The 22,353-nt window shown below is 41.0% G+C and overlaps 1 protein-coding gene across 3 annotated transcripts in view; it reads right to left on the reverse strand.

Moving 5' to 3' along the window:
• PLCG2 (phospholipase C gamma 2) overlaps positions 1 to 22,353 on the reverse strand; it is a 66,305-nt gene that overhangs the window by 32,054 nt on the left and 11,898 nt on the right. For all 3 annotated transcript variants that reach the window (XR_013989346.1, XM_081015811.1, XM_081015812.1), the window contains exons 3-6: positions 9,398 to 9,541; positions 7,236 to 7,329; positions 5,873 to 5,920; positions 1,111 to 1,195 (exon numbers count right to left, since the gene is read on the reverse strand). Coding sequence is in view for 2 of the 3 variants with exons in the window: in XM_081015811.1 (XP_080871937.1) it covers positions 1,111 to 1,195; positions 5,873 to 5,920; positions 7,236 to 7,329; positions 9,398 to 9,541 (371 nt within the window). In the remaining variant the exon portion in view is untranslated. The remainder of the gene's footprint in view (positions 1 to 1,110; positions 1,196 to 5,872; positions 5,921 to 7,235; positions 7,330 to 9,397; positions 9,542 to 22,353) is intronic.

Genomic DNA, 22,353 nt, shown 5'->3' on the forward strand with positions numbered 1-22,353 from the left:
ACTGATGGGAGTTGATGCCCAAAAATATCTGGAGAGCCAGAGGTTCCCCATCCTTAATATATACAGTAGTACCTCGGGTTAAGAACTTAATTCATTCTGGAGGTCCGTTCTTAACCTGAAACTGTTCTTAACCTGAGGTACCACTTTAGCTAATGGGGCCTCCCACTGCCGCCATGCCGTGATTTCTGTTCTCATCCTGAAGCAAAGTTCTTAACCTGAAGCACTATTTCTGGGTTAGCGGAGTCTAACCTGAAGCGTCTGTAACCCGAGGTACCACTGTGCTGATAACGCTACATAGCAAACACAATTAACCCTTTAACTATAACCTCTCTTGAAATAATATAATGAAGGAAAAAGGTACACAGACATTTTAAATTAGTAAACAAATGGGACTGAAAACGTGAAATATATAGTTCTTTTTTCCAAAGCCAGAGTATACATAAAAGTTCTGCTGGTGATAAAACTGGAAGCAGAGCAATGGAAGCAACTGGAAGCAGAGCCTCTAGCTTGGTAGATAAATACATCTGTCCCACTACTCCCCAAACTGCAAGTATATCCATTTCCCTCATACCACCAGCAAATATCCCGAGCAACAGGGGGGCAGTGCATAGACACAAACTGTTTTCCACTGGGGCAATGAAGCAATCACCAAGGGAGAGGGAATTGGGCCCGGGAGACAAGCATTCTGCTGTATGTTTCCTTGAAGTCCAATTCTCCCGCAGACTTCCTTTCAGGAGCAATGGGAGGGCTGCCCGCATTGACACAGAAATAATCCAAAGGATTACACATCTGGAATCTAAGGAAGTTCATCCTCATTTCCCCTTCTCCAAAAAAGGGCCACAAGGAGGAAATAGCCCTCAGAAATTTTCAGAGATCCCCCCCTCTTGTATTCTAGTTTGGAAAAGAGTAATCTGTATCCAGCATTAGAGTTGGGAAGAATATTATCAGAGCAATGGGGCAAGGTTTTTACCTTTTGATGTTGCCACAAATGTAACAACAATTACTTTGGAGCCACATCAACTATAAAATAATATGGATGATGCAGTATATATATTTTTATATATATGCTATACACACCTGAGCACAAATATAGGATCAGCATATACTTACTGCAAACTTATCTTTCAGGAACTTCACACTGCTCACTTTGAAGTTTACCGATGGGAGAACAGTCTTCAGCTCTCTAAGGCTGATGCTGAAAGTCAGAGAACAAGTAGAGAAATGAACAGCAATGTTCTTGTAGCCAAACTGCATAGCACCAAGCCTTGTATTTCACCAACATGCAACTTAAATGACTGGCCCGGAATATATGGCAGAAAAGGGTCTCTGGTTCAACCCTTTGCATCTCCTGCTGAACGAATCAGAGATAGACCTTGATATTCTGCTGCCAGAGTAGAAACTACTAAGTGAGATGAACCAATTCTCAGATTTGGTATAATGCATCAGCCTCAAGGTCAAACAAGTGTGAAAAAAGTGTGCAACTTTTCTAACCTTTTTTTAAAAATTAAAATGTTATTGCAGAGCGTTATGAACTTGTTCAGATCAGTGGGCTCCACCCTGTGGGAAGTCAGCTTGGGTGCTTTGGGCTGAAAGAACAGCCAACAGAAAAACCTTTAAAATGTCACCTCTGCAGCAATTAAATCATTAGTTTGAAGCTTAGATTAACGTAACTTTTTCAAAGCAGGAATGTGTATGACATAGTAAAGGGAGCTGCCTCAAGTCCGAAGTTCATGCTTAAACTGCTATGTTTTTGCCACCCTAAGCAACATAGGCTTTACTTTACTGATGAAACTAGCCTTGATCTCACACAGCTAGATGTTGGAACAGAAATTATAACAAAGCAGTCCGTAGTAAGCAGGAAAGACTCATGTTACTCATTTACAAATCTCTCTCTCTCTCTGACACTAGTCCTCCTTTTGATATACCATAATATTTTAATGGCATGCTGCTTTGATTTCAGACTTAATCCTGCCAAAAAATTTCTACCCTGGAAGTATTCTACATATATAACTTGTACCAACTACCCTTTGAAAACCCCATTTACCAAAAAATGGAGGCAGAGCACTCTGTAGACTTGACTAAAACTAAATTGCTATTAGCACAGTCCACACACCACATTCAATGGTTTATCAAAATGAGGTTGATCTTCCTAGATTTTAACCACCGCAGTAGTGTGCAGGAGAAACAAACGACAACCCCTGGCTTAGCACTATGCCAGAACTGGAGCCCATGGTCTGTTTAGTGCCAAACAAATCACAATCTGTAGCCAAGGTTTGTTCTGGTCATGGCTTGTTTAGACCACCATCACTAATTCAGTTGCAACATTCAGCTAGAGATTTTGCTTGTTGCTCCTGCACAGTAGCAGGGAGGAGCAAATGGGGCAAGATCAATGCATTCACAGCAAACCATTAACTATGGTTTATTTGTGACATTTGAATGATGCCAGTGTCAGAGAAACAGTACAATGACTATGCAACTCTAAAAAGCAGGTCTTAAAGTACCCTCAAAACACAGAACCAGACAACTTTGGCTTCCTGCCTTTCCCTAATCTAGGGATTCAAGAACTAGGGGTATTTGAAGCTTCTTTAATATTTAATTATAGGAATTTGTGGCTAGATCTCATGATTGCAGAGAAAAGCAGAGAAAAGCAATTGGTAGTGGCACCCTCCCTGTGGAACGCCCTACCTTCAGATGTCAAGGAGATAATGAATTACATTTTTAGAAACAGATGGGTAGCCGTGTTGGTCTGCCATAGTCGAAATGAAAAAATTCCTTCCTGTAGCACCTTAAAGACCAACTAAGTTAGTTCTTGGTATAAGCTTTCGTGTGCATGCACACTTCTTCAGATACACTGTATCTGAAGAAGTGTGCATGCACACGAAAGCTTATACCAAGAACTAACTTAGTTGGTCTTTAAGGTGCTACAGGAAGGAATTTTTACATTTTTAGAAGACATCTGAAGGCAGTCCTGTATTGGGGGTTGTGTTTTTTAAAAAAAAAAAATGCTTGCTGTTTTTTATGTCTTTAGATATGCTGTAAGCCACCCAGAGTGGCTGGGGAAACCCAGTTGGATGGGCAGGGTATAAAAAATTATCATCATCATCATCAAAATGTGTAAGATGTGTCTTAGAAACCAGATTTCAGCAATCAGAGAGCTCAGTGTTGGTGCCTGTACTACTCTCTGACTTTGTGTCTGAGATATTTCCTGTCAATATAATTCCATTATACACTTGCTGAATTTAAATTTAAGGTAGGTGGACTTTGACACTGCATTCACCTTAGTCTGAATACAATTTTAATGTTGAAAAGGAAGTGGCCTTTGAATTCTAAGTAAGCCCTCACATTACCCTCTCAGTTACCTTTGCTTTTCCATATTCAGTCTCCTATCAACTCAAAGGGCAAGAGAGTGAAATGTTAAAAATAATTTGGGGGGGGGGGAATAGATACTACATATGCATATTTCCACTTTCCCAACACCTAATGTAGCTTGCCTAAGATTTGTTCCACTAAAGATCTCCTGCACATCACAATACTGAATTTGAAAACTGGTCCAATTAGCCAATACTGACTGACAGCAGCTCCCCCAAATCTTGGGCAAAAATCTTTCTCAGACCCACTACTAGAGATCATTTAAATGGACATGCCAAGGTCTGAACTTGGGATTTTACACTTGCTAAGCATGCACCTCCTAATCAACTATCAGGATTCTGAAGGTTCAAACCAAGTTCATGTTTTTCCCTGCTAAATATGGAGCCCAAAAAGCAATGCTACCAGTTCTCTCTTCCTTAATCTTGGGATAACATCAGCTGTGTTGCTGTTCCATGTTGTGAACAAAACACAGCAAAAAGGATTTAAGGTCAGATAGGGCACATTTATGGCAACTGCAAAGGCGTTGCTGCTCCAAGGATCTCCCATGCATCACAACCCTTCCTTATTGTGGTGTTTTATATCTAAACACAGGTGCCAGCACAGCTGCCATCAAATAAACAGGCTGCAGTTGGCACTTTGCCCTTCTTCCGAGAGAAAAATTCAACCTTAGTCATAAAAATTCTCTTGCTGAATAACCTGACCCTGTTGCTGCCACATACTACTAACAGAAGCTACATGCACTGAAATGCATTGATCAATCATTTACAACTTCCAGAGGGGTAGCTGTATTAATCTCTTGCAGCAAAATTGCCTACAAGTCTTATGGCATCTTAAGGACTTACAGACTGAGGGCTCATCCAGGCTTCATTTTCTGCTGCATTTCTAGGCATAGGTCCGTATTTTAAAGCTCTATGTCCAAGTGGTAGTGGTTTTTTGGTTTGGTTTCAGTCCTGGCACTTTCCCTGGGCCATTTGCTCTGATTCAGTGGTAAAACATGGGTTTTCCCAGGGAAAGCACCAGGACCAAAAAAAGCCCGCTTGGACATGGAGCTTCAAAGTGCAGACCTATGCCTAGAAAGTGCAGCACAAAGGAAGTCTGGATGAGCCCTAATTGTGGCATAAAGTAACCTATCCATCTGTAAAAGTGCTGCAGTACTCTTTGTTGATCAAGCATTGACAAACTGTGTCAGCTATTTGGTAGGAGATCATTCCACTGCTGGTCCAATACTTCAGCTTCTCTTCCCAAACATCACTGAACACTAATTTATGGCAACATCCCCCAGTCTGCCTTACTTAAGATGTCCAAACCAAGCTTCTCATGTGCATTTTCAGTCCCTTCCCATCCTTCCATGTCTGTTCCAAATTTGCATGAGCCCCTTTGCAAGGCTTCCACCAACTTGCCACCTGGTCAAAGGGATAACCATTGCAGGCCACAATAATAGTAAGTTTTGCCTTCATTATAAACATATATTGGTTTTATATCAGTTTAATTATCATCATGACTCCTACACCACAATTGGAAAATTGCAGTGTGTGGAGGTGCCAAGAATCTTGCTGGAAATTCCTAGTCCACCACGACTAGTTTCCTTGGAATATGAAATTACTACTAAACCAATTTAAAGTCTGTGGTACATATATGTCCTTAGGCTTTAACAATGTAAACCCTCTTCAGATGTTCACTCTGAATGGGTGAATGGGCAAGTGAAACTCCCTTGATGACAACCAGGCACCTTTCCCAGCCAATGCATTATAGGAGGTAGTCTGCAGGGGCTGCCTTACTAGCATGTAGGGCAGGCATAGGCAAACCCTCCACTTTTTTGAGACTACAATTCCCATCATCCTTGACTAGCTAGGGATGATGGCAGTTGTAGTCCCAAAACATCTGGAGGGCCGAGTTTGCCTATGCCTGGTGTAGGGTTTTCAGAATGGGGGGTCCTCACTACAAGTGTTGCTTCTTGCCTTTCATACATTCAAAAGGAACATCTAAAGAAGACTATACACAATCAGGAAAACTACTCCTCATATGATGGGAGACTTTCAGATCACACCACCACCCATCTTTGGTGCAGGCTGCAAAAACAGGATGCAATAATCAACTATGGATCAACTATGGATTTGCTCAATAGCAACCACACCCCTATTCAGGCCTGATTTCTGTAAGAGTTCAATATGCATGCCTACATATATATATTACTGTACAGTAGTACCTTGGGTTAAGAACTTAATTCGTTCTGGAGGTCTGTTCTTAACCTGAAGCACCACTTTAGCTAATGGGGCCTCCTGCTGCCGCTGCGCCGCTGCTGCACAATTTCTGTTCTCATCCTGAAGCAAAGTTCTTAACCCAAGGTAATATTTCTGGGTTAGCAGAGTCTGTAACCTGAAGTGTATGTAACCTGAAGCGTATGTAACCCGAGGTACCACTGTACTGATATCCCAATTAAAAAGTCGCAAACAAAGACAGACCCAAGCACAAACAATGCAGACATTGAAGACAGCAATTTTACCTGTTTCTTCTGGACTGATCCACAGAGTAAATCAGTTTTCTGAGCCAGCTATAAGGAATACATAAGACACAGCCTTAAGTTTTATGAAGAACTAAGCAAACTCATTCAGCAATTTTAGCTTCAGTGCAGATAAAAGGAAGCAGAATTGCCTCTTCATTCTGTTATCAGTTTTTCATTTGCAGGAGTTGGAGAAAAACAAACAAATAACAGCAGCAATTTAAATTACTTCTTCCTATTTGCATGGGTCTTCCAGCCCTCTTTCTGCTCTTCTCCTCTTTGTACAAAAGAGGTGCTAACAAGGAAAACCAACTCATGCCATGTAAGAAACAATACTGCAAATATTATACATGATGCCAATGACCTGGTTCACATGTAACATTAAAACATAGTTAAAATAAACAATGGTTTGTGTGAATAAGCAGTGTGCTGCCAGCACAGGCGCTTTGCTCCTCCAGTGCTGCCAGGAAACAAGCCATCATCATGAGCACAAGCCAAAGTCTGTTCTTGCCTTACTATTTATGACTTGCCTGGATGGAAATAAACCCAAAGACCATACCTTGTTTCCTGGCATGGAGAAGTGAAGCACCTGTGACTTGAGAAGCACATTACTCATTCATGTTAAACCATAGTTTATTTTCAATACGCTTGACATGATGTGTGAACCAGGTGAATGACAGGGATTTACATCAGGATTTAGATCAGGGCTGCATTGGAGGTCCAAATTCCCCCCCCACCCCTGTTTTCTCTCTGTGTCACCCCCAGAGAGCATATTCAGAGAGACAGTTTGAAACAGAAAAAGGGACAGGGAAAAGGGATTAACTTCCATACCTGCAGCACCATGGGCCCAATCCAAACCACCCTCCAAAACTATATTTACCACTTCAAGAAAAATGAGAGCTCCATGAACCTATTGCTCACTGTCAAGTTTGAGTCTCTATGTGAGCTGAGGGCCAAAGGGCCACTTCAATTATTTTATCAGGAGAGAGCTTATAGTTGTATTAGCATCAACAGGCTCCCCCTACTGGTGAATAACCCCTCTTTAGGCTCACCCCTCTCCAAGTGGGTGGAGTCAATCTTCCGTGGGCCAATGCCTAAGCCAATACCTTCTCACTTGCTGTAATCAATAAAGTTGTGGCCTTTTCTTGCCCATTAACCCATTAACTGTGTCCACGTGTCTTTATTCCTCAAAGCGGGGATCGGGTCCTCAAACCACAATTTAGCTTTCTTCAGTACCAAGTACAGAACACATGGCGTAGCACATTAAGAAGTTGTTGCTGCTTTTCTTACCCTGTGGAATTAATTGCATTCCTAAACTCTTAAATTCCTATCATAAGAAAAATGGGAAATGGTTCCTTCCACATACCTCTCTGTAATTGCTGGAGTGGAAGCATTCACTGCTTCTTGATGCAAGATATTCAAGCCACACAGCCATTTGTCAGCATCATCCTTTGAGTCAGCTGCAAAATTAAATGGTATGTGAAGGAACACTCAATCAGGAAGAAATAGTAAAATCTCACCAAAAAGGCATTCCTTTAAAAAAGAATGGCACTAAAAGTTAGGATTTTTAAAGCTTCAGGAGGGATAATTATGGATATATGAAAATGATTTTCATTTTGTAGCACAGAGGTAATGCATATGTGCTTTCTCCTTCCTCGATATTCCACATATCCCTTGAAATGAACATGACTTCTAAACATCAGAGCATGGTTTGTACATTCTCAGACTTCTTGATAGTCTGCAATTTTCTAGGATGACATGCTCCCTTCCTAGTCACCCAAATACTGTGCACAGACATTAGTGTTGTTACCAGAAAGATATGGATGGCTCGTACACCCCAGGTAGTGTGGTTGCTGACCTTGAGCCAGACATCCTGGAGAGTGAAGTCAAATGAGCCTTAGAAAGCACTGCAAATAACAAGGCCAGTGGAAGTGATGGTATTCCAGCTGAACTATTTAAAATTTTAAAAGATGATGCTGTTAAGGTGCTACACTCAATATGCCAGCAAGTTTGGAAAACTCAGCAGTGGCAAGAGAATTGGAGATCAGTCTACATCCCAATCCCAAAGAAGGGCAGTGCCAAAGAATGCCCCAACTACCGCACAATTGCACTCATTTCACACACTAGCAAGGTTATGCTTAAAATTCTACAAGGAAGGCTCAAGCAGTATGTGGACCGAGAACTCCCAGAAGTGCAAGCTGGATTTAGAAGAGGCAGAAGAACCAGAGATCAAATTGCAAACATGCGCTGGATTATGGAGAAAGCTAGAGAGTTCCAGAAAGACATCTACTTTTGCTTCATTGACTATGCAAAAGCCTTTGACTGTGTCGACCACAGCAAACTATGGCAAGTTCTTAAAGAAATGGGAGTGCCTGATCACCTCATCTGTCTCCTGAGAAATCTCTATGTGGGACAAGAAGCTACAGTTAGAACTGGATATGGAACAACTGATTGGTTCAAAATTGGGAAAGGAGTATGGCAAGGCTGTATATTGTCTCCCTGCTTATTTAACTTATATGCAGAATTCATCATGCGAAAGGCTGGGCTGGATGAATCCCTAGCTGGAAAGATCCGTATAGTAAAAGCTAGGGTTTTCCCAGTAGTGATGTATGGAAGTGAAAGCTGGACCATAAAGAAGGCTGATCGCCGAAGAATTGATGCTTTTGAATTATGATGCTGGAGGAGACTCTTGAGAGTCCCATGGACTGCAAGAAGAACAAACCTATCCATTCTTAAGGAAATCAGCCCCGAGTGCTCACTGGAAGGACAGATCGTGAAGCTGAGGCTCCAATACTTTGGCCACCTCATGAGAAGAGAAGACTCCCTGGAAAAGACCCTGATGTTGGGAAAGATGGAGGGCACAAGGAGAAGGGGACGACAGAGGACAAGATGGTTGGATAGTGTTCTTGAAGCTACCAGCATGAGTCTGACCAAACTGCGGGAGGCAGTGGAAGACAGGAGTGCCTGGCGTGCTCTGGTCCATGGGGTCACGAAGAGTCGGACACGACTAAACGACTAAACAACTAAACAACAACAACATAGGATGTGTCCACAAAGTCTCAGATAGATTAAATATAAGGTTAAATCAGAATAAGAAATCAAGTATGTTTTTTAAAACTGCCTACCACATTCAGTAAGAGTACTTCCATTTTCTTAGTTTTAACCACTCAGCTTTTAATCAAGCCTTAAAGTGAGCCAGGCTGCTTTCCAAGCAAGAAACCTGTCAGAGCTAAGGGCCAAGAGGTGGCGTATATTAATTCAAAAGACACAACATAACTAAGTGTATGCAGCATTTTTGGTACTTATTTGCAAAGCTACTTCATCTTATAAGACATGGAGAAGTACACACAGAGAAAACTCAGGGAGAGAAAACAGAGTAGAATGAGAGGTGAATGGAATAGAAAAGAACTTTTAAAACTCGGTTACATTTGAGAATATGGATTAAGAGGATAAACTAAAGACAACATGGAAGAGGTGGGGTTTTCATCCCTGATTGTAAAAAGATAAATCCAAAGAAAACACATTTACCTGCTAAGCTTAAGGTGTTGAGAACAAACTGAGTACCATAGAAAATAGTAAAACAAACGTCATCTTTTTGCCGTGCTGCTTTCCCCCGCTCAAAATCCTTTGAGTTTTTTCCTGGTCGGATTTCCTTTATTTCCATCAAATCCACTGAAAAGAAAAACATAAGTGTCAACTGAACATATGCTCTCATGCAGAGAATGAATGACTGTTTGCTTACTTAGACACTAGTTTATAAATTGGCAAGTAGTTTATAAACTGCAATGTCAGCATGAAGAAATCGTTGCCTAATAAACTGCGGAAAAGAAAGCAAAAAGAGCACAAGTTAATTTGCAGTATTCCTCAGTTTAACAACTGGAGAGCAAGCAGAGGATTGCACAGGAATAGCTGAAGAGGTACCCTGCTGTCTGCACTCCCCAAAAACATTTGCTGAAAAATTTTCATCACAGCCATGAGGAACTTTTTTTCCTTAGTGAAAAGCTGGTGTTAAAACTGCAGCGCTGCTCCAAGTTTCAGGAAGCCTGCAAAAATTGAGAACTGGTATGTCTCTGTCTCGCATTCTACAACTTGCTAAAGCAGGCACAGGCAAACTCCGGCCCTCCAGATGTTTGGGACTACAATTCCCATCATCCCTGACTACTGGTCCTGTTAGGGAAAGAAATTTCAATTTACCCAAAACACAAGTAATGTGCATTCTTCTGATAAAACACTTATTTGTAAACTGAGGAAGTGGTTTCATTCCGCTTTGCAGGCTGGATACAAGAACTGATGGCTGTGTCTACTTCATTTCTTTACAGGTCAAGGGTTACTGTTAACCTTTCTACATGTGCAGTAAAAAAATAATTGTACTTTTGTCACTCAAATGTGTTTATTGAGCCATACCACAGTTTGTTCCAGTTTGTTAATGCTGAGCATAATTCAGATTATTCACATAATGTAGTGGTACAAACATTAAAGGCTCACCTTTTAGGATTATTCAGCTCTAATGAACGTTGCATGTTTAAGAAAATCAGCAAAATGTGATGAAATAGGGTGTTGGGTTTTTTGTTATTATACAAAAAGCAACAACAAAAAGCAAATTGGCTTTTTACAGGGAAAGCTTCAGTAACAGACCATTTGCTTTGCAAGCAGAACGTCCCAGTTTCACTTTCCAGCAGCAATTCCATCAGAAACTCTGGAGTCATGGCCCGTCATTCCAGACAGCACTGAGCTAGGTGGACTAATGGCTTGATTCCTGTGTTCCTATAGCTGCCTTAAGCAGAAACTACGCATGCCTGTTGCTGCCCTGCACTGCATTGCATGCAGAGGCACAAGGGGGCAAGGGGAGTATGTTCCTTCATAGGACCTCCCTGCCCCCATTTTAGCCTTGTCCCCCTGCTGTATAAATGAACCCGCAATAAAATGCGGAAGAATGTGGTAGATTTCAAGATTCTGGAGCACAGGCTATCTGTGCCACCCATATACACGCTTGAACTTTTTTTTTTTTTTTAACAGTACAGCACCTCTTCAAGTTAGATGTCACCTGACTCCCTGTAATATTATTATCATCATCATCATCTTCATCACCATTTATTAAATATCTATACCACCATTCACCCGAGCATCACAGGGTGGTTTACAATACGAGCATCCTAAAATACATCTAACCTAGTCCTAAAGACAGAATATGGTTCAATTTTAATGCATGCTTACATAGATGTGAGCGCTGTCTCTTTAAAAAGAAGTATTCTGAAATGTAAAGGATGAACTGAGCAAGTAATCCAAGGTTGTTGTGGTGTTCTAATCACTCAAAATGAAAATAGGTACTGTTAATGGCAGGGGCAAGTGACATGAATCTTGTTCCACAAAAAGTTAGCAGGGCGCAATTCTTACTGAAAGAAATGGAATTTGAATTAGTCATGACTAACCTGTCCTATTGATTTCAATGAGACATAAACATGGAAGTCTCCTGGACTGGGGCTGTTTCTCTGTAGCAGTGATGCAAAAAACAAGATATTCCATAATCACAGGGAAGGTCAAATCTAAAATAAATGAAGATGGCTACCTAGGGCATCTGAATTTAAGAGGTGCTACTCTATTCTGGAAAAAGCTGTAGTGTAGTCATTTTGAAGAATGTGGGGTTTTGTTTTTTCAGAGAAGGAACTTGACTCTTATTTCCACTCCTCAACCTCAGAAAGGTTGGAAAGTGTGCAAATCAGAAGCACAAAATTAAGAAGCCTTTGTTTCCTTTTGCAAATCTGCCTTACTGTCCTCAAGGGGCAAAAACAATGGCTTCATTCTTACATTTTACCATTTGGTTTTTGACTATCAAATATACCCTAGGATGCAACACAAAGATCACATGGTGCCACTTCTGAAGCAGTCTCAAAAGTAAATGGGATACACATCTGATTAAAGCAATGTAACATTTATCTTCAGAAATAAAGCTGAAAATGTGATCTACACAGTAAATTAAAAGCTATTTCTTCTAGAGGAGAAGCACATAATTTTACAAACACATAATTTCAGTGCAACAAAATTTATTAAGGATTTCCAGGACTTAAAATACAGACTGCTAACATCAAGGTTACATAAGGGCTGTGTGTCCAAAGACATAATGCCACGTGCATTTAGTTGGAGGCACTGCAACAAAACCACAGAGTTTAGAAAAATATAGACCCCACACAGCAGCTATAATTTCTCTAACCACAGCCATCGCTTAGTAAAGCAAGAAGTCCTAAGTTTGAACACATGCATTTTAAATTCAAATGTTCACTATAAAACAGCAAAGTGTCTCATGGCACTTCAAAGACTTACACAACCATTATACATAAGCTTCTGTGTAGCACAGTCCATCAGATGCATGAGTGTTACACTGAGTTTCAGGTTTAAATGAAACACATGAGGGGGTTGTAATCAGCGAGCTCAGAAGGAAATGAAATGCAGAAATGCACAGATGGTGATAATTAGATTCTTAACAGCAGCTATTCACAAAAACCAACAGACAGAGACATATTGCCATCAATAAGCCAATTAAAAAAACATGTCATGATAAGATTATTGTGCTCATTCAGTCCATAAGTGATAGCACTGAACCTCTTGATGTATTGCAATTCAATGGTTTTACATTGCACTCTACCTTTGAATTTCCTCTGTTCCAGTGTGGTCACTTTACAGTCAGTTACAAAGCGTCCTGGAAGGTTGAAATGCGCACACACACACACACACACACACACCACACACGTTTCTCCATATTGCCATTTTTAATGCAGATTTCCGTTCACATAGAAAATGGTCTATATTTGTTCTACACAGAATGCTAATAAGAGCAGTGCTGGCAGATGATGCCATATATCACATTGGAAAATAAACAAGTAAACTAACCCCTGGTTTTGTGGATGGCATTATTAGATCCTGTAATAGTGCTGCCAGAGTAGAGAGGGCAACACATCTGGCATCTGGATCTGCCGCAGGGTCTGAGCCAGTCCCTGTATCTGTTATGTGAACTGCAGTTGCTGGTAAGCAGGTGTTTGGTGCTATAGATCACTGGCCTTTAGATCACTAATAATACATTTGATGGGCTTTAATTGGGAACTATAGTACCAGCCCTGTCAATCAAGTTTTTTATATATATGTTATCTTCACCAGTTTGAATCTTTCAGAATGAAATCTAGTGAATTTGCTAAATTATGCAACATTCTCAATTCATATTTCAACGAAAATGGTAGCTTGCCTTGCTTTATTCCATACAGCAATAGACTACAGTAGGCCAGAGGTGGGCAACCGATTTCCTTTGCAGGGGACATATTCCTTTGGAGGTATACTATGGCGAACAAAGTCAGAACTGATGAGGAGCAGAGCCAGAGAGACAAGTATTCTGGGCTAACTAATTTGGAATAAAGGTCACCCCGCTACAATTTTCACCATGGTTACCTCTTCTTAGAATTCGCAGCACTATGCATCTCTGCTTATAACGAAGTTCCGCTGGGGTAGTTAGGCTGACTCTCAATGAAGCTCAGAGAGGGATTTTTAAGAATAAAACAGACCAATATAGCTCCTGCTTTAAAAAGCAAATGCAAGTTACACTCAAATCTGTAAAAAGTGATTGTGGGTGTGGATGCTTTGTTCCTCATTCACCCACGCACTCCCCAGCAAAAACTGGTAGGCGTCTGCCGTGTGTATGTGTGTCTACACACATGGCAAAAGTAAACCAATTCTTCTCAAATAGCCGGGGTGATGGTGGTGCAGGGCAGGAGACAGAGAAGAAGCCATGCAACTAGGAAAATAGTAAAACATACTTCAATTTATTTCTCTCAAAAAACTGTTCAGTCCATCCAGACTGAAACTACATAGAAAGAAGAAACAACCACCTTTTAAAAGCCAAGGAAAATGAGGAGAAAACAAACAGGAAGGAAGGAAGGAAGGAAGGAAGGAAGGAAGGAAGGAAGGAAGGAAGGAAGGAAGTCTGATGGGATGGAAGAATGGAGATGCTTCAGGAAGCACATAAAATGAGATAGGGGGCCACATGCAGCTCACAGTCTGTTGGTTGTCCAATTTTGCACCAGCAGATATCTCCACCCACTGCAGAAGCCTCAGAAGATCAGCTACCAATATGGAAGCCCACTGTCTGGGTGACACTTAGGAGGACCAATAAATGGGTAGAGATATGGAGATGGAAGGGTGATCTAATGCAGATAAACAGGGGTAGGTTCCCCACTGTTTTAATCATACTGACAATATTGGCTTGACCTCAATTATACACACACACACACACACACCCCTTCAGAACCTGTACCATTAAGCCACCTTGGTCTTCTCCCTTTTGCGAGGCCATGCCAGCCTTCTTCCACAGCCCACACCCAATCAGTTTCAATTCAGAAGTAATGGGATGGGGAGGGGAAGGATTTTTTGGACAGTAAAACCAGTCAACAGAAGTGCTTTTCAGCCTTATGTCCAAGGCATTGTAAAATAATAAAAAAGGAAGGCTGCCTAGAATATGTCCAAACCAAACCTATTTGCAGAGTACGTTTAGAGAATTATAGCTAACTTCACTTAGCCCTTCCTCTGACTGACCATAAACAGGAAGTCTGGCCTAGGTAAGTAAGCATTAAAGCAGAGGAAATGAACAGTTCAAGAGACCTGCAAGCAGTTAGAAGGCCACATTTGTTGATTTTTTCATGTGACCACAGACACCCAGTTGAAGAAACAAAATGGTACACCCAAGACGAACCATGAATCAGAACATCTGTTTTAGATAAGAAAGTGAATAAAAGCCATTTTGCAAGTTTATTCAAATTAACACTCTCAAGTATCATAGCTTGGGCATTGGATCCTAGTGACTCTGGTTACAACCTAACAGGCTGGCAGGAAGCCACAATTTGTTTCACTATGGACACTATCTGTTTCACTATGACCGAACCCAAAAGCTACTGCATCATGATAGGTAAACAACCGTATCATTATTGAAATCAGGCTTTTGCATAACCACTATAAGAACAGGGACTGGAAGAGAGCTTTCAACACAGTCAAATAATTACAAAAGGAAAGAGGAATACTTCGGAAAAATAATTCAGAAAAATACTTTATGTATTGTGGTCAGCAGATAGTACGTAGCAGCTTTTAAATCTGACACTTTTGCCCTACTCACCCCTTAAAATAGAATTGTATCAGCCAGGACACACATCTGCAACCAGCCAGGCTGGGGGAAATACAAGCCAGCCTGCAAGTTAGACTTTCCATGACATTGACAGTTCTTCATATTCAAAGTCTGGCATCACCCTCATTACATAAAAAGAGGGAGATCAGATTTCCAAAGCAAAAGAGAAGTGTAAATGAGACACACAGAATCCTCGAATCCCATGTGTGGTTTACCTGCACGCAGCCTCCATCTCAAGCCACTTGGACAAAAGGGCTACAGAGACCTAGATCAGAGAAATAGAGAGGAGGCCCTCTTCACCCACCCAGCAGTTTTGCTTTTAAAAATGGGATCCCACAACCCTCTTTCTATTGCAGATCTGTCTGCAATTTGCTTCTAATACACTATGCTTGTTTATATTTAAATTAAACAAATTTTGCAAAGCCACCTTACTCACATAAAAAGGCACCATCGAGTCATCTTATATTCAAATGCAACTTCTCACCTCTTGAGGAAGCTGGTGAGTATGTAATAGTATATTAAGAGATGCAAAAGCAGAACTGCTGTTTCTGGATCAAATTCATGGAAACAAACATATAGTATTGTTGTGGGCAGGGTTCTGCAAATTGGACAGAGATATCAACTAAGATCCACAGTGTAGCATTAAACTTACTCCAAACAGTTGTTGGCCTAGGAGAATATGGCTCACAGGGCCAGAGAGATCCTACATTCACTCCTGCCATGCTGGCTAGAGGCATCTGGTTGCCCACAGTGGGAAGATAGACGAGATGGACCTTTAGGCTAATCCAACAAGGCTTTTATTATGTACTTGTTTCCTTCTCCTTATGGTATGAGGCTAATCGTCACCATCTGCACTTCAGCCCTAGGTCCCAGAATAGGTTACAGTTTAAAATACAATTAAAAAAATTAAAAATTCACAACTACAAAGAAAAATAGGGTGGGTCATAAAATCAGAGGTATCAAATGCCAGGGTAAAGAAGTATGTCTTCATCATTTGCCAATTCACTTGTACCATGCAGAGATTACTACCTGGAGTGTTATATGTTAACACTCCAGATGGGCAAGACAGGAACAGATATAATTAGCAAAAATGGGGTAGATATCGAAGAGTCATGTGGCAGTGAAGCAGCAGCACCCAGGACCTCTTGCTGTGTCATGCAGAACAATTATGCAAATATTCGCCTCTTTTTCCAGAATGGTGATAGTAATGAATTTTCGTCTTTAGATTGGGTGCAGGAGAAAAGACAAGAAGAAACTATTTTCCACAACTCTGCAAATTCCCATTAACGAGGCAACCTTTTCTTCTCTGAAGGTTAAGGATTGCAAGATTTAATGAAGGCTGTTGTGCCTTTGGTTTCTGAGAGGTGCTTCTGTGCAAACCACACACAGAATCATGCTGCACAGCATCTTTTCAAATGTCCACAACTCCTAAACGTTGACAAGGATTTATAAATGGAAACTATGTTTGTTGTGTCACTACTGCCTTGGGATACCTAATGTATAGTAAACATGACTCCAAAGGCTATTATTGAACAGGTGGCACCAATGTAGGAGGGCTCTCACACACTGTTAGCAACACAGCCTAAAAAATTAACCTTATAATTGTTGCACATCTTCACTAAAGAAACAGCAAAAGCCCAGAAACATCTGTGGTGCACTGAAGTAGTACCCTGTGGAAGAAAGAGGAAATGATTGCTTTGTTCTGCATGATATTGTCTTCTGAAAGGAACTTTCATTTACAAACTGCGCAAACCCAAAGGGCTTGTAGCAAGTCACACACTTTAGACAAGTTATGCCTCTACTAGTCTATTCTAAGTGGAGCTATCACCTGTGAGAGACTTCTCCACTATTAAATTTGATGCCTTTCCCAGCACTCTTTCTAACACACACTTCTTTTCCACCATACCATTTAATGCCAGGTGCCTGTGATAAGAGAGATGCAGGGAGCGAAGGCAATGAAGAGGGCTAAATCTGGAAAAGCATCCGAGGTGAATGAAATGTATGCTGGTCCAGCCAACCACAAAGCAAAGGAGGTGTTAGTGCCTGCCTCAGTGATCATGCAGCACCAGCAGGCAGAAGCTGGCACAAAGGCATTCCCAAAGGCAGGAGGGACTGCCTCATCGAAGATGAAGCCTGTGGATTCTGCACGTACTTAAAAAAAAAATGCATGTCTTAAATTGATTAAAAAGCTTTTAGTCAATTAATCATAAGCCAAGTGCAAAAAAGGTAAAGGACTATGAATACAAGCATAAAAAAACCCCATTGCTGCTTCTGTACTAGGAGGAAGAAGCAGCGAATCAAATAAGTGCAAGTTCACACTGCCATGAATCATCCATTAAGGCAGAAGTAAAGAAGTGACGGTTCAGAAAAACTGCTAGCTTTCTCCCTTTCTCATCAATTCCCTTGTTGAAGATCTAAGATAGAAGCATGCACTACTATCTAATTCAGGCATCCCCAAACTCAGCCCTCCAGCTGTTTTGGGACTACAACTTCCACCATCCCTAGCTAACAGGACCAGTGATCAGGGATGATGGGAATTGTAGTCCCAAAACAGTGGTAGGGCCGAGTTTGGGGGTGCCTGATCTAATTTCTTTTCGTTCCTCTCTGTTGCTGTAGAAGCAGGCACATGTTAATAATTTGGTGTGTGCCTCTCACTATCTTGCCTAGGAAGTTGCCTTTTACCGCGTCAGACCACTGGCCCATCCAGCTCTGTACTGTCTATACTGACTCAGAGTGGCTTTCCACTGTTTCAGGCAGGAGGACTTTCCACCCCTACCTGGCAATGCTAAGGACTGAAACAAAGATCATGTGCAAGTAAAGCTAGAGTGATCAAACTCCTGAAACACAGGAACCTACTTTCTACACAATTTGACCATTGGTCCATCTTGCCCAGTATTGTTTACAATGACTGGCAGGGACTCTCCAGAGTTTCAGACAAGAGTCTTAGCCAGCCCTTCTGGGAAATGCTGGACATTTAACTTGTAATCTGGGCTCCACTAAGAGAAGGGCATTCTATAAATAAATACATAATAATCTTCTGCATGCAGAGGGGGGCAATAAATCTCTTTTTCTTTCTTTTTTTTTATCACCGAAACACAGCAAGTGCCTTGAGCCAAATCACAGAAAGTGTTTATTGTGTACCTGCTTCTACTGCGAAAGTTCATTAGACTCCTGTTTCGAGTTTATTTACACATCCGAGTTATACGAGTTGACTGCAAAAATAAGAAGCCTCTTTAAGGAAATTTCATACAGTTCACTCATACAGCTCAGCTGAGGTATAAAAACAAACACAGAACAAACTTCAGACTTTTCACTGTATTGATAGATCATGACAAATATTGCAAGCCCAAGAACAGGGCTCAAGCACAGAATCTGGTACTGGGCACAAAATTCATCATGTGAGAACTTCAGCTTTCTCTCTCTCTTTTTTTTTTTAAAAAAAGGTTTGTACTACTGTTTGTAACCTTTGTAGGAGCAGCAGGTAGACTGCAGGAATGTTATACTATATGGTGCCATCTCACTTAGGCTACACAATGAAGTTTTCATCCTTCCCTTAAACAACACGAGAATTCCTACTTCAAGAAACAGCAGTCTTTCTCTGCTATGGCAACATACAGAGCATGAAGATGCATGCAGCCGGAGTGGAGTCAAGAAAATTGTAGTCATTTACCCTGTGAAGTATGTGGTCTAGTGATTTTGTGTCGACACACCCCACATTTAATTTTAGAAGAACATGAGGACTTATGAATGACTCCAATTCAAGCAAACAGCGGAAAGCACTTTCCCTGATACTTTGGACAGAAGGGGAAAATTCCCTTCTTGGGTAAACAATTTCAGTCACACATGGAGCACAAGTAAAATGTTTGTCCACACCATGGAAAAGACTTGAAATGGAAAGAAGGATGACATGGAGAATCTGCATGCCAGTCTGATACACCTGCAAGGAAACCTTTTAGCACACCAGTAAACATATCAGAGACTAGAGGTGAAATCATATGCTCAAATTATGCCAGCTGAAAAGTTTTTGAGATCTGGTGCATTCCCCCTACACTAGTAAAGGACAATGTCACCATCAGGGATCAATGCTGGCCATGGGAATAGCCAGGGTGGTGGTGGAAGGGAGAGGCAATCGCCCCCCTAAATCAATAAAAATCAATAAAAATACATAGCTAACTGAGGTTCTGCCCTCCCCCCATAAAAATCCTGGCTACGCCCATGATGCTGGCCTAAGATTACACCAACATATCCACACCATTGGCACAACTCCAACTGTCCAGGGACCAAAAATGGGCAATGGAAAGGCACCTTCACTCTGAATCCATAACTTTCCATGATCTTGCTTACAGCCCATACTATAAAAGGAAGAGGTGGTGCAAGTAAAAAAACCAAACTCAACTAAAAGTCAAAACACATTGCTCACTCCACCTCCTACCACTCCATTGCAATGTTGTTAAGAAAACATGTGGTACGGGAGACAGGGCACATTGTACAAAGTGCCCTGCATGTGTACAACACATGCAGAAAAAAGCAATACACTAAAACTTACCTTATCAGACCCCTTACAGATATTCTGCCTTGGGTAAGATATACCCCCCAACATCCAATAGCAACTTCCATTCTACTGGCACAAGTGGAGTGACAGAACAAAGCACAAGTAAAGCAGGAATACCATGCCTCTTTAGTATGGCCCTGCAAATGCCTCCCATCTCCTTCTTCCATGCCACCCTCCAGTACTGGTAACTCTGCCTTGTCTCAAGTGTGTTAAACAACCCTTCCTTGGTCACTAATTGTACAGGTGTCTTTCACACAGGATATCCAAGAGTAAGTGGGAAGTGTGCAGGGGGCTGATAGCCATGAATTCCCACATGTGAGTAAGCCCTCCATGTGCAAGTTCCCCTCCCCTCCCCTGCCAAGCCAAACCAGGACAGGGGGGCAGAAAGAGAAAATGCATACAGCTGCAAATTAGCCATCCAAGGAGGAAGTGTATTGAATTCTATGCATGACAGAATTTAAAGTCAACCATCCTGAAAGGAAGATAAGTCATTGCCCCCAAACCTAAAAGCAAAACAACAAGTATCAAAAGCCTTTTTGAATTGCAAAACTCAGGTCTCTCTGCCCACAACAACTGCTGCCATTCTAGCACATTTGCATCATATCACAAATGGCAGCTGCTTGTCAAAAGAAGTTTTACTAATTGTAACAAGTTTTTTGTTGTTGTTGTTTTGCCTTGGCTTGTGAGAAGAAAAACACACAGGCTAAAATTTACAGAGAGCTAGTTGGTGCTCTGCCTCGAATAAAAAACTGCAGGATCCAGCCCTATACTTGTGGCAGGAAGGAAAAACCACAAACTGGAATAGTGCACATTTAGCACATTTCTCACTGCCAGGCACACAGAATGCTAGTCCTTTGGAGACCATGCCTACAAGACTCTGAACATCTCAGTAAGAATCAGGCTGCAACCATGCACCCAGTTTCCAGAGCTTACTGAACTTATTGGGAATTTCTTTTTGAGCAGCAATGTACAGGATTGTGCCTTTAGTGAAATGGCATCAATATATTGAGACGTAACTATCAATTTCCGTCCAATATTCATTTATTAGTGGTGTGCCAAACATCCTACACTAATAATGCTGATGCAAGCCATGGTCAGCAAGTGGGAGAGACCTCTCTTGTGCTTATAAAGCTTCTTCATGACTAACTACGGAAGGAGATAATGCTCAATGTGCTTATGAAGCTCTGTTTACTACTTCTGGTACACATGCTAGGCCTTCTTTTCTTCTTCCCTTTTTCCTCATCAACTCATCTATATAATCTAGATAGGCATCTATATAATCTAAGCATCTAAAACTTGTGGGTTTGGCTTTTTTGCACGAAATGTACTATTTGTTTTTACAAGGCATACTGCAATCTTTCCAACTATAGTTATCCACTGTCATTAATTTATTGTTTCCCATGATTTTGGAGTAGGTATCATTTAAAAGGGAATACTTAAAATTCCAAATTTCATAAATGCAAACTGAAAAAAAATATATGGACATGTCCTCCGAAAGGAACGGTGCTTCCAAACAATAATGTTTTTAGAGTGACACTCTCAATGTTCTCTCACTGTAAGCTACAAAACTTTCCAAACTTGAACATGTATATTTTCTGTCATGTCAATTTTCACTTGCTTTTCACAGGGTAAAGAGTGGAAATTCCACATTAAAACACCTGGTGAGGAAGTGGCACCAAAAAGTCTTACATCTTTCAACAAGTATACATCAAAGATTCAACAAATTTTAAAATAAAACAACAGTTTTTCACATTAGCCTGCAATAGGTTTTGATTGATCCCAGATCCCCAAGCAGGAATCATGAAGGAAAACCTCAAAAAGGAAACAATATGCCAAACACAACCATTATTTCAAAAGGAAAGAACACAGCCACCTTTTTCTACCTTCATTAGGCAAATGGGATTTAATTCTTACTTGCACTTCAGCACATTTTTAAAAACATAGCTATTTTAACCTGCTGTTGAACAGACTGAACCTGCAGCTAAGGAATGTCCACCCTCATGCTTGCTGTTAAACAGGCTGAACCACAAGGAGACTTAAAAAAAAGAAGAAGAAAAAAAGGATCTGGTTCAATGATCAATATCTTCTGAGAGATTAACTGTCAGAAAATACAGTGGTGCCCTGCAAGACGAATGCCTCGCAAGACGGAAAACCCGCTAGACGAAAGGGTTTTCCGTTTTTCGATGCGCTTCGCAGGACGAATTTCCCTATGGGCTTGCTTCGCAAGACGAAAATGTCTTGCGAGTCTTGAGGTTTTTTTTCGCTCCCCCCCCCCCTTTTCTAAGCCGCTAAGCCGCTAATAGCCTTTTAGCAGCTAAGCCGCTAAGCCTTTAATAGCCGCTAAACCGCTAATAGCGCTAATCCGCTAAGCCGCTAATAGGGTTGCTTCGCAAGACGAAAAAACCGCTAGACGAAGATACTCGCGGAATGGATTAATTTCGTCTTGCGAGGCATCACTGTATTGATCATTAACCACTCAATTTTCTCAAAAGAGCTATTCATTAGAAATTACAACTCCTATGTAATACTTTAGTTAACAAAAAAACCAAACAGGTACCAATGCCTTCATTCTATGATTATATAACCTTAACATAGCTTGAAACTTTATGTACTTATTGTTCAAAGCTTCTGAAACCTTGATATTACAGTTATTGTTTAGTTAACTCCATCAATGTACATTGAACTTAACAGACTAGCCCAAGTGACAGAAATAGGTTCCTTCCCCCAGAAGTTTACAATCTACATTTTGAAAAGCGGGAGAGAAAACAGGGAGGG

This window comes from Podarcis pityusensis, assembly GCF_964106645.2.
Source record: "Podarcis pityusensis genome assembly, chromosome: 8".
NCBI lineage: Eukaryota > Metazoa > Chordata > Lepidosauria > Squamata > Lacertidae > Podarcis > Podarcis pityusensis.